Source organism: Olea europaea, chromosome 18, assembly GCF_002742605.1.
Source record: "Olea europaea var. sylvestris chromosome 18, O_europaea_v1, whole genome shotgun sequence".
Lineage (NCBI taxonomy): Eukaryota > Viridiplantae > Streptophyta > Magnoliopsida > Lamiales > Oleaceae > Olea > Olea europaea.
This window is the reverse complement of record NC_036254.1, coordinates 25,992,833-26,005,733: the sequence shown is the minus strand read 5'-3', so window position 1 is coordinate 26,005,733 and position 12,901 is coordinate 25,992,833. Positions and strand designations below refer to the sequence as shown.

The 12,901-nt window shown below is 36.2% G+C and overlaps 1 protein-coding gene across 1 annotated transcript; it reads left to right on the top strand.

The window, feature by feature from the left end:
- The first annotated feature begins 1,559 nt into the window (after positions 1 to 1,559).
- LOC111367970 (ABC transporter B family member 19) lies at positions 1,560 to 7,927 on the top strand. Its single transcript, XM_022989122.1, has 10 exons — positions 1,560 to 1,805; positions 1,894 to 1,948; positions 2,173 to 2,348; positions 3,054 to 3,254; positions 3,533 to 3,792; positions 3,879 to 4,195; positions 4,295 to 4,518; positions 4,608 to 5,427; positions 5,521 to 5,762; positions 6,538 to 7,927. The coding sequence occupies exons 1-10, from the start codon at positions 1,560 to 1,562 to the stop codon at positions 7,744 to 7,746; spliced, it is 3,750 nt and encodes a 1,249-aa protein (XP_022844890.1). The 3' UTR covers positions 7,747 to 7,927.
- The last annotated feature ends 4,974 nt before the right edge of the window (positions 7,928 to 12,901 follow it).

Below are 12,901 nucleotides of genomic sequence, written 5' to 3'. Positions count from 1 at the left end.
AAAATTTATTAAAAGAGTCAAGTCAAGTTGTATTAGAAAATTTGAGGTATGTAAATGTCATATTATTGGATATGAAAATATTTAGTTTGTGTTCATCAGTTGGTGTCTATTGTTTTGTATTAAAATAAGAGTCTACAATTACAAAGTAAGTTTTAAAGTTGGAACTTGGGAGAATGAAAGTTCAAAAATGAGTTTCTACTTTTACATAGGACCTGTTTGGGAGCGATTTTTTCATAAAAAAAAATTGATTTTTTGACCGTTATTTCACTATTTTAGCCGTCATATTTGACTTATTCTCTCACAGGTGGACCCCACTTTTCTCTTAACAATGAAAAAATCAATTCTCAAAATCACTCACAAACAGGCTTATAATTTCCATGTGTGGAGTTGAACATGATCTTTCTTGATGATGAAGTTTGGCTTGCAAGGCAAGTGACTCGTAATATTTACTTCGAGTTATTATTGGAGTCAAATGTGACGTTTAATTTTCTGATTTTAAGAAAATGTACCACGTAGTAATTAGCTCGTATGTTTATAATTCCTTCTTCAAAAGCGTACAATTGGACTTATTTTAAAGTTAATTTGGAAGGCGAGCGTTCGTAATCCGTTATCAACTTAATATTGGATAATGAAAACGATTAAAAAATATATATGCCTAGCTGGTTAAAAGTCACGAGATGGTAAAATTAACCAATCCACTATTTATCTTTTGTTATCACAATATTTTCAATTTGCTTTTGCCAAGTCTCATAATGAATATAGCCATGCAGTAATTATTTTTTTTTTACTTTATTAGAGAATGATATGTATCGTGCTAAAAGATTTGTAATAAAGCAACTAGTCATAGTTGAGTTTTTTATTTTTTTAAATTGCAATAAAGATATTATTTTGAAAATTTTTCTTTTCTTCTATTTTAAGCATAAGATGATAACACTACAATCATAATTGATTAAGACGAAAAAGTTTTCTTATTAGCACTTTTTATAATAAATAATTTTCTATAAGTTAGAATGAAAAATAATTTGATTACTTTACTTACGTTCACACAATCACACCAAGTTACAATAAAAAGTCTTGTTGGCAGCCGCAGTGTGAGGGTTCGATTCCTGAGATATGGAATTGGACTCTTTGTGGGCAGCAATCTCTTGTTCCTTGGCCAGTTGAGGCACATTCTACGATTTACCTCCCTCACGATGCTCCAGGGACAGGGCGGTGGAGGACCTTCAAGGTTGGGGTTCAACCTTTAAGAATTGCTTTTACTAAAAAATTATATGCTTATTTTGCTTTTACTTTATTTTCTGATTTTAGCCAGTGCCATTCTCTATAAATAAGCTCCCACTTTTGCAAACACGGTGCTACCTCTCTCTCACACACTTCAATTCCTCGTTTGACCACTGGTCGTACTGATTAACTTCTCTTTCTCTTTCGGGCAATCAAAGCTCTCTCTATATAACTCAGTGAGTCATACTAAACCATAAATAAGGTTGAAGAACCAATCTTTTTTACTTCCTTGTGAGGTGGGGTGGTGTGTATAGAGAGATTCAGAGCTATCTGATCAAATGGCTGAGAGCACAGAAGGAAAAACAATGCCGGAGACAGAGAAGAAGAAAGAACAGAGCTTACCTTATTATCAGCTTTTTTCATTTGCAGATAAATACGATTGGATTCTTATGATATCTGGCAGTATCGGTGCCATCATTCATGGCTCTTCCATGCCTGTATTCTTCCTTTTGTTTGGTGAAATGGTTAACGGGTTCGGTAAAAACCAAATGGATTTGCACAAAATGACTCATGAGGTGTCAAAGGTGGTTCACTTTCTTGAATAATTAACTGAACCCATTTTCTGTACAAACCTATCAGATCTGATTGAATTAATTTTCACAATGAATGCAGTATGCTCTCTACTTCGTATATCTTGGATTGGTAGTGTGTTTCTCTTCATATGCAGGTTAGATTTGTTTTGTGTTTTGGACTTTTCTGTTCAAATTGTTCACTTCGAATCAGTCGCACGTGGTCCGTGGACAGTCTTTCTGTCTTCTCCATATTGGCCTGTCTTTTTCAGTACTATTTCCTTATTTTATACCATTATCCCATCTCACATCCCTATCGCCATTCATACTAATTATGTTGTGGCATAATTACTTATTTTTGGGATCTAAAATAATTAAACAGAGATTGCATGCTGGATGTATACTGGAGAAAGACAAGTAGGTGCACTGAGGAAGAATTATTTGGAGGCAGTATTAAAACAAGATGTTGGGTTCTTTGATACAGAAGCAAGAACTGGGGATATTGTTTTCAGTGTATCGACAGACACTCTTCTTGTCCAAGACGCCATTAGTGAAAAGGTTTCTCTCACTACTATGATTTCTTTCTCGCTCACACGCTGTTCAGATTTAGTGTGTGCTTTTAGTATATGTGTCGAGTGTTGAACTAAAGAGGTAAAGATATACCCTAAATACTACTTTCTACTGTTTGATTTGAATGGCGCGTGTTAGCGTGCTCGAGTCAACCTGCGCCATCATCTTTTTGGTTTCTGAGTTTTTTTAAGTACAGATTTACCCCCTGTTTATCACCCTCTACTTTGCATTATTTTTCATTATTTATTTTACGGTACGAGTTTTCACAACACATTTTTCATTCAAATAATATTACACAAAAATAAAAAACTTTTCCTTTTTTTAGTCGTTCTCCATCAACCACCGTTCAATCATACATTTCTTCGAATTAATGGGGCTCAAACAGCGCCTTAATGTTGATTTCTAAAAGTTCATTAATACTAATGGTGCTTAAGTTCACTGATGAAAGTGTTGTTGGACTCTTTATATCCTGATCCAATCAATACGGTGAACTCTGCAAATTTTTTAAATGTATTTTAAGCTCGGAGTATGATGAATATTCATTCACATAGAGAGTCGTTTTGGAGTGCAAGAAACCGTGAAGAGAAGATACTGTGAAAATTTGCAACAAAGAGTGGACGTAATTTATTATTGCTAACGTCGTAACAACCATCACTTTACTCATAGTAAAACGTGTCTTTTTGGGGATGACAGGTGGGGAATTTCATCCATTATCTTTCTACATTTTTAGCCGGTTTGGTGGTTGGTTTTGTGTCGGCATGGAAGCTGGCTCTACTCAGCGTGGCTGTGATTCCTGGAATTGCCTTTGCTGGGGGTCTGTATGCATATACGCTAACCGGTCTCACCTCCAAGAGTCGAGAATCTTATGCCAATGCTGGCATAATTGCCGAGCAGGTGAGCCTGGGATAAAATCAATTCTTATCTATATCTTTGCTTGTTCTTTCTATACCCGTTTGATTACGAGAACCTACTTTCTTTTGAAGATGGAATCAAATTTTAATCATAAAATGTGAAATTATGCTGTAATCTGTTCTTTACCTTTCTGGGGTAACTCTAGTTACAAGTGATCATCTAACTTAAATTTCAATACAGTTTTTGGAAATGGATGTTAAAAAGAAAGTTTCTATTTTATTAATCATTGTTCATGCTAAAGCTTTTGATGTCAAATGCAGGCTATTGCACAAGTTAGGACAGTTTACTCTTATGTTGGTGAGAGCAAAACCTTGAGTGCATATTCAGAGGCTATACAAAACACGTTAAATCTGGGTTACAAGGCTGGAATGGCAAAAGGTCTTGGATTGGGTTGTACCTATGGAATAGCTTGCATGTCGTGGGCTCTTGTTTTCTGGTATGCCGGTGTATTTATCAGAAATGGACAGACGGATGGTGGCAAGGCTTTCACTGCTATTTTTTCTGCCATTGTCGGTGGCATGTAAGATCATATGCTAAAATCATTTGAATTCTAGAGAAAAACTTATAGAAAAAAAATTATGGGTTTTGATTTGACTGTTGTTACAGGAGTCTGGGCCAGTCGTTTTCTAATCTTGGGGCGTTCAGCAAAGGAAAAGCAGCTGGATACAAGCTAATGGAGATTATCAAGCAAAAGCCCTCCATAGTTCAAGAGACATCAAATGGAAAGAGCCTCACTGATGTCAATGGAAACATTGAGTTCAAAAATGTAACTTTTAGCTATCCGTCTAGACCTGATGTCATCGTCCTTAGAGATTTCTCCATTTTCTTCCCCGCCGGAAAGACAGTTGCCATAGTTGGTGGTAGTGGTTCAGGAAAAAGCACTGTTGTCTCCCTGATAGAAAGATTTTATGATCCCAATCAAGGTAATTGATAGACTTTCTACTGTTATATGATGATGAATATCCATGTTAATTCAGTAGTGATTGTACATTTGTACTTAATCTTGTTCCTAAAATGGATAGGACAAATTTTGCTGGACGATGTGGACATCAAGACACTGCAGCTGAGATGGTTACGCGATCAAATTGGTTTGGTGAACCAAGAACCTGCACTTTTTGCCACGACAATACTCGAGAACATTCTATACGGAAAGCCTGGTGCATCCATGGCTGAAGTGGAAGCAGCTGCTTCTGCTGCTAATGCTCATGGCTTTATTACATTGCTTCCTAATGGATACAACACCCAGGTTGAATATGCTTTGATTAGTAATTATTTATTAGTTCTATCCAAAGAAATACTCACGTTGGTCTTAAAAAAATTTCGACTCAAGTCCAGGTGGGGGAGCGTGGGATCCAACTCTCGGGTGGTCAAAAACAGAGAGTAGCAATTGCGAGAGCTATGTTGAAGAATCCGAAGGTACTTCTTCTTGACGAAGCAACAAGTGCCCTTGATGCTGGTTCTGAAAGCATTGTTCAGGAGGCTCTGGATCGTCTGATGGTAGGGAGGACAACAATTGTTGTCGCTCATCGTCTCTCGACAGTAAGAAATGTGGACTCCATTGCAGTTATACAGCAAGGCCAAGTTGTCGAGACTGGAACCCATGGAGAACTAATTGTCAAAGCCGGGGCCTATGCATCCTTAATCAGATTCCAGGAAATGGTAGGGAACAGAGATTTTTCAAATCCGTCCACTCGTCGAACACGCTCATCACGTCTAAGCCACTCGTTATCGACTAAGTCTCTCAGCTTGCGTTCTGGCAGTTTAAGAAACTTGAGCTATTCTTACAGCACTGGTGCTGATGGTCATATAGAGATGGTGTCTAATGCTGAAGCTGATAGGAAAAATCCCGCTCCACATGGGTACTTCTGCCGCCTTCTTAAACTAAATGCTCCTGAATGGCCTTATTCAGTCATGGGAGCTATAGGGTCTGTTCTTTCTGGATTTATTGGTCCAACATTTGCTATTGTGATGAGCAATATGATTGAGGTGTTCTACTATACTAATCCAGCTACCATGGAACGAAAAACAAAGGAATATGTTTTCATTTATATTGGAGCGGGTCTTTACGCTGTGGTCGCATATTTGATACAGCATTACTTCTTCAGCATTATGGGAGAGAACCTCACTACAAGAGTGAGGAGGATGATGCTTGCAGGTATAAGGCGTCTTTCGTAGATTCATTTTAGGACGATGATAAATATCCTATACAAATTATCATATCGAGTAATTTTTCTTTTCCTCATTTCAGCAATTTTGAGGAATGAAGTTGGCTGGTTTGATGAGGAAGAGAACAATTCAAGCCTTCTTGCAGCCCGGTTATCTACTGATGCTGCCGACGTAAAATCTGCAATAGCCGAAAGGATATCGGTTATATTGCAGAATATGACTTCTCTCCTCACTTCATTTATAGTTGCCTTCATTGTAGAATGGAGGGTCTCACTTCTTATACTGGGCACCTTTCCTCTGCTAGTCCTAGCAAATTTTGCTCAGGTAATGCCTTCAATCTTCAAATCCCTGCCGACAATGTTATTTCAGTAATATAATTTTTCATGTGAGGAGGGTAATTTGGGCATAGAATCAAAAGAAAATTATTTTACTAGACTGTCTATTCTAGTGATTTTTGTTTGGATCTTGGAATTCAAATTCACTGGTTTATCTGAACTAGAAGACAAGAGGAAAATTACAGCTTGACACCATGGTGCTCTGCACATGCTTCGATTCTGGTGCATAATGTGATCTGAAAAATACAAAGTAAGAACTGTATAATATAATATCTAGCATAGTAGAAAAGAAATATCAAAGATTTTATTCTTGTCCATCAACTCCAGTGAAACTGAGAACTGATTTGTTAACTTTACTGCTTGCTTTACTAGGATAAAAAGTTTTCACCTTGCTTTGGTGCTGCATAGAATTTTGGGTCAGTTCTGTCTGATATTTTGAAAATCTAGTTAATGCCTGAGAATGGTGGAGTTAGAATATGGGGTACGTGTTGATTGCAAGATTTACTTAAGTGTATTGTTATATAAAATGAAATCGAACTAAGATCAAAATAACGCAATATCTAATTGCTACGCATGCGGGGGGTGCATTATAAGCAAATCTTAACTGCTGATATAGAATCATTGTATAGTAAACCTATAAATTATGCATAAGCCCACCAAATTGTTGGAAGAAGTATATTACTGTGACATTCTCATCAATGTGAAATTTATTGTTTGCTAATCTAACAGTGTCCTAACAATTCTGATACTTTTGAATTACACAGCAACTTTCTCTTAAAGGGTTTGCTGGAGACACGGCCAAGGCTCATGCAAAAACTAGCATGATTGCAGGGGAGGGAGTGAGCAACATTAGAACTGTTGCGGCATTCAATGCCCAAGAGAAGGTCCTTTCTTTGTTTTGTAATGAACTCCGGGTCCCACAGCGTCGAAGCCTTAGCCGCAGTCAGTCTTCGGGTTTCCTTTTTGGTCTATCTCAGCTTGCTCTTTATGCGTCCGAAGCTTTAATACTATGGTATGGTGCCCACCTTGTTAACAAAGGCACCTCTACTTTTTCTAAGGTCATTAAGGTATTCGTAGTCTTAGTTATCACGGCCAATTCAGTTGCTGAAACCGTCAGCCTTGCACCCGAAATCATAAGAGGTGGTGAGGCTGTTGGCTCTGTATTTTCCATTCTTGATCGCTCAACAAAAATAGATCCTGATGATGCTGAAGCTGAGAATGTTGAATCAATTCGTGGTGAGATTGAACTCCGTCATGTTGACTTTGTTTATCCTTCACGACCAGATGTACTCGTGTTTAAGGATTTCCACCTTAGAATTCGTGCTGGCCAAAGCCAAGCTCTAGTTGGCGCCAGCGGATCAGGAAAGAGTTCGGTAATAGCATTAATAGAGAGGTTTTATGATCCAACGGCTGGAAAAGTCATAATTGATGGAAAGGATATTAGGAGGTTAAACTTGAAATCTCTCCGGCTCAAAATTGGTTTGGTTCAGCAGGAGCCTGCACTTTTTGCAGCAAGCATTTTCGACAATATTGTTTATGGCAAGGACGGGGCTACTGAAGCAGAAGTAGTTGAAGCAGCACAAGCAGCAAATGTGCACACATTTGTTAGTGGATTGCCCGAAGGTTATAAAACCTCGGTAGGTGAAAAGGGAGTCCAACTCTCAGGAGGACAGAAACAACGTATAGCAATTGCACGTGCTGTTCTAAAGAATCCATCAATACTTCTACTTGATGAAGCCACAAGTGCTCTTGACGCTGAATCAGAATGCGTGCTACAAGAAGCACTCGAAAGGCTGATGAGAGGCCGAACCACCGTTCTAGTGGCCCACCGATTATCCACAATACGAGGAGTGGACAGCATTGGCGTTGTTCAAGATGGACGCATTGTGGAACAAGGCAGCCATAGCAACCTAATCAGTCGACCAGATGGAGCCTATTCAAGACTTTTGCAACTTCAGCATCAGTGCATATGAAAATGACTTTGACTACAAGAAAAACACGTAAGGGGTCCATTAACCATTGTTTTTCACCACTTTGTATGATTATAGTTGTAGATATGGGGATGATATGTTAAAATATTAATTGCTTTGTTTCGTAAGCCTTTGCTTATCTGTTTAAAACCCACCTTTAGAGGGGCTTTTTTACTTTTATTTTTTTGGCTCTTTTTTCCCTTGCATGTGCTTTTGCTTATTATCTTTTCAGTTTCTTGATAGAACCCATCTTTTCTTTAGCTTTTGAGTTAGACATAAACTATTGGATAAGTCACACATCAAGTAGGGTTACATACAACTCTTTCTTTGATATTTTGGAGGCACAACCAATCCACTTGGTACAGTGGGGTCAAATTATTGTTATAAAGCTAAAATTGGACAAGGCATGATTATATTGAAAAGTTCAAGGGATCCTGAGATTGTAGATGTTTCTGTCTCTCTTTTTGGCAATTGTACATGAAGGGCACATTAAACATATACGAGATAGTCTTGAACAGATAACAAACAAGATTTTAACTTGTTTTTCTCTTTAATCTTATTCAGTTGAGCATAACAAACATGTTGTATTTGAAATTTTTCTCTAAGTATCGAACAACTGACATGGACGATATAAAGTATTGAGATGTTTATATGTACAGTCTAATGTGATCAAGTGAGTGCCTCAATGAACTTGCAGAGAAAGTGCCCCACTCATTTGAAAAGCAACAGAAAATGTTGAAAGCCTCTCAAAGATGTAATTAACTACTGTGGCTATCACGTGAGTACTTGCACTTTTGATAAAGAAAACTAGGTTTTGCAGTGAGTGTGAAAGAGAAAAAGAAGATATATATGAGATGTGAGATAGGGTTCTTGGAAATATTATTCTTGCAAACTAATGTCGGGGCAGACTATAGCCCCTGTTTGTCCCCCATTTCTTGGTAATGAAAATGGGTGGAATAGTATTTTTTTGAAAAACGAGTGGTTGAAAAAGAGGAAAAGTTTTCGATTTACGTGTAATATTATTTTTTGGAAGATTGTATGGTTGAAAATAGGAGAGAGAAAAATAGAATGTAATGGAATGTAATTTAATGGGAGCCAAACAGGGGCTAAAAAATGATTTCTTGTGCTTGATAAGGATTTCATTGTTTTGAATCTTCCCGTGTGTCTAGTGATGAACTGAATACAATACCCAAAAATGTAACAATCTTAAATATTTTAGTGCTGCATCTCAAACAAGCTACAACAGTCAAAAAAAAGTTAAGGGTTACAAGAGTAATGCTTTGGGGGTGAAGCAACAAATTAGACCCATATTGGATTTAGCTTAAAATCAGTTCTTTAGTAGACTTTGATATAAATTAATGAATACGTGATTAAAGAGTTAATAAAAGTTATGAATTCTATGAAATATGTAATTAAAAATGAATTTTTAGAAAATGAGGGTCAAATTGGGGCTAAATTTGATATTTTGTAGAGTAATTGATTATTTAGAAATTTTGAAAAAGTTTTTAGCCCAAGGGCTTGCCTCAATCACGTGAATGGAAGAGTCCAACCCAGAGCCGCAGACCCACACTACTGTTTAGTTGTTATACCATTTTAATCCGGTCCAGCCCAGGTCCATTTTTTACAATGGGATTATTGGACGGGAAAAATTCATAATTTAGGTATATTCTTTACACCAATTCAATTTTCAAGTCCTAAGTTTAAAAGCGTAAAAATCAGGTATTTATTTATTAATTAAAAATATTTTATTAATTAAATGTAATAAGGTTGCAGTTATAAAACTAATAGTGACATATACAAAATTTTAGGTCACAATTTATTTATTAATCACATATCATTAAATTAATTAATCACAGATTATTTCGAGATCACAAATAAAAAAATTTATAGATCAAAGATCATTTCGTTGGTCACAAATCTAAAAATTTATAGATTATATATTTTCAAATTTGTTTATGATAGTTAAATATTTGATCACAGATGGTCACATAAGTCAAATAGTGGTCACACACCACCGCCACTAACAGTATTACACCGCCACTGCCATCACGACCACTCTTACCCCGTTACCATCGCCAAGGTCAGATGATCACAAATAACAAAATAGTTGGTCACACTCGTCAAATAGGGGTCACAGACCACCACCACTATCGTACCGTCAATGACGTCACAGGCACTTGCAACCACCCTTGCCCCGTTATCAATGCCAACACTAGCACCAACAAAAACAAAAATCAAGGTAACCACAACCAACAACCACCATGTTCGTCACTAGAAACCACCACGACTGTCATCACCACACACCACACAAATACCCAATTTGATGGAAAACCACCACGATCGCCACCACCAAAAACACCAACAACACATAACCAACGTCTCCACCATCAACACAACCAATATCACCGCACCACCATCCAAACACTATCACTGTCACTACCATCCAGATTTGAACACACCACGTCACACTACTACAGCCACCACCAAAAGATTAATATTCACACCATTCAGACACCGACGTATCAATATTCACACGATGATGATCTAGAAGTCGACATAGACCACCATCATATCCAACAAGCCATCGCAATCGCCTCAAATCCCCACAAAGAAAAATCTCCAAAATTCATCATCGAGTAACGCCGCAAACACAATGTAGTCGCCAACAATAACCAACCCAATTATCAGATCCACCACCTCTGCCCTCAAATTCCCACACAAAAAAATCTCCAAAATCAGTCGTCGAGTAACGCCGATCTCGAAGTGCCTGTAGTAATGGTGATGTTGTCACTGGATGGTCGTGGTTTGCGTCATCGCCGGATGGTTGTTCTGGCGTCACTTTCTATTTCATAACCTACATAAGCACTGGTGCCTGGTAATGAAGATGGAGAAAGAGGGTGAATTAAAATGGTTACGGTTGGAATTGGGGGAGATATTTAATTATCATATTCATCATTGATTTGTGAATAACAAAACTTCATGCCAAATTTTTGCACTGTAAAGTTAAAACACTGGAGACGGTGCAATTTCCTCTTATTGGACCCCACGTACCTACTTTAAATTATTGTCAACAATATTATCGATAATTTTGTTGTCGAGTACTGATTGTGCTTCGATAATCGATAGAGGAATTATAGATTTTTGTTTTATATTTATGATACTAAAGCCAGATAATTTATTTTTAATCATTATTTCATTACTGACAATATTTTATAGATGAAAATTTCATTGATAAACTGAAGTCCATGAAAATATTTATATTTTTTAGTATTATAAAATTAAGCCTATGTTTGGCCCCTATTTTTTTTAAAAACTCATTTTTAACGACATATTCTACTATAAAATAATTTTATATGTAAATCTATGATTTTTTTTTTTTACTTTTTAACTACACATTCTCTAACAAAACACTATTTTAAAATGCATTTTTGCCCAAAAATTGGGGCTTGAACAAGGGCTAAACTTCATTCTTAATGAAAAAGAAAGTTTCATTTATACATTGATACATACATATTACCTAAAACCTTTTCCATTCATAATATTTTGTTTTGTTTTTATTACTTAATTTTGTGACATAATTTCTATCTACAAATTAAATTTCTGAAAACAAATATTTTAATTATTGGAGATTAAAAAAAAAATTAGTGTCTAAGATTCGAATGCAAAACTATTTGGAAATAAAATTTTTAGTACTCGAGGGTCTTTCGAACTTAAAGCGATCATCTTATTTGTTTAGAAGTTGCGCCGACTCGACTAACTTTGCCTTAGGATATGTCACACTTTATTTGTGAATAATATTATAAAGATGTAATGGGAAATGTTCAAGAATTTCAAAGAAATTGACAGAATATGACGATTCACTAGCGAAGCAACAGTCATAAATCTTCCTACATTTATCTTTCAATATTTTTTTTATTACTTTGGAATTGTTGAATATCTTAATTTATCCTAGAAAGTCTCGAATGACCGTAGGACTTGGCAAAAACTTGAATTCTTTGAGACATTAAATCGACAACAAAATAATCTGTCAATCATATAACATTTAAAATCTGTCCCACTTGTCTATGCCATGTACTTCATGTTGCATTTCCAGCATATTTTTTTATATAAACTTTAGAGTCATACAAAAATATATCCCATCTTAATTAACTTAGTTTTTTTTTTTAAATGATTATTCAACGTGATTTTAAAACATTAAAAAAAATATAAATTCAATTCAATCCTCACATCTACTGATTCATAGAGTTTTGTACGTGTTTAGTTTTTCGTGAAAAAATAAATTCAACTTGCATTATAGGACACATGCAGAAAGAAATTAAATATAATTAAACCTATCAATTAAAAAAAAGAAGAAGCGTTAATTGAGCTTGCGTATCTTTCAGTCTGGTTAGCACTGGGTGTTTTCGAACAACAAGCTTACACGCATTTGCATTAGTTCATCCAAAGTTCCTTACCCTTATACACCAATTATTGAATTAGTTGTCTTCCTATCAAGGTTAAGACGTCCACTGAGCATCTCAATAGCGGGATTGAATAGTCATTATCTTTCTTGTGTCCTCAATTGTCTAGTTTCCTAGCTTGCTTGATCAAATCCAAGAAATGGACTGACTTTTCAGCAAAGAAAAGAGAAAGAGTGATTATTTACGCTTCAAGCGATAAAAACTTTTAAATGAGATAGTATATAGTACGACGGTTGTCATAGATAATAAACATTAATTAGGAGCAAGTAGGGTAATTCGTGGGGTCAACAAGTTTGCACCTGTGTCTACAAGAGCTTGGCTAGTTTTCCTTGCCTCTTTTAGCAATTTAATTTTATAGATAATATATTTACTGTGATACTTGTCATTTTGTGGAAGAAGTGAGAAAGGCATGTGACATGATCTTTGAAAATGATATTTGCAAACACTCTCGTGGTTATGTCCCTAACAAGAGGAGAAAACATTAATTGAGAGAGAAGTATCTAGTGGAACTCGCCATCCCACGTTTGTTTTTGATCAACACCATTAATTCCCCTATCCAATCGAGATCATGCCATTAAATTAAGTAATGTGCAGATCATGTGATCACTTACTATTGTCGCACTATGATGTTTAGTTGGTGGGGAGGATTTGTTTGTGGCCTTCTTATTATGTGCATGTATATATTTGTATACAATCTT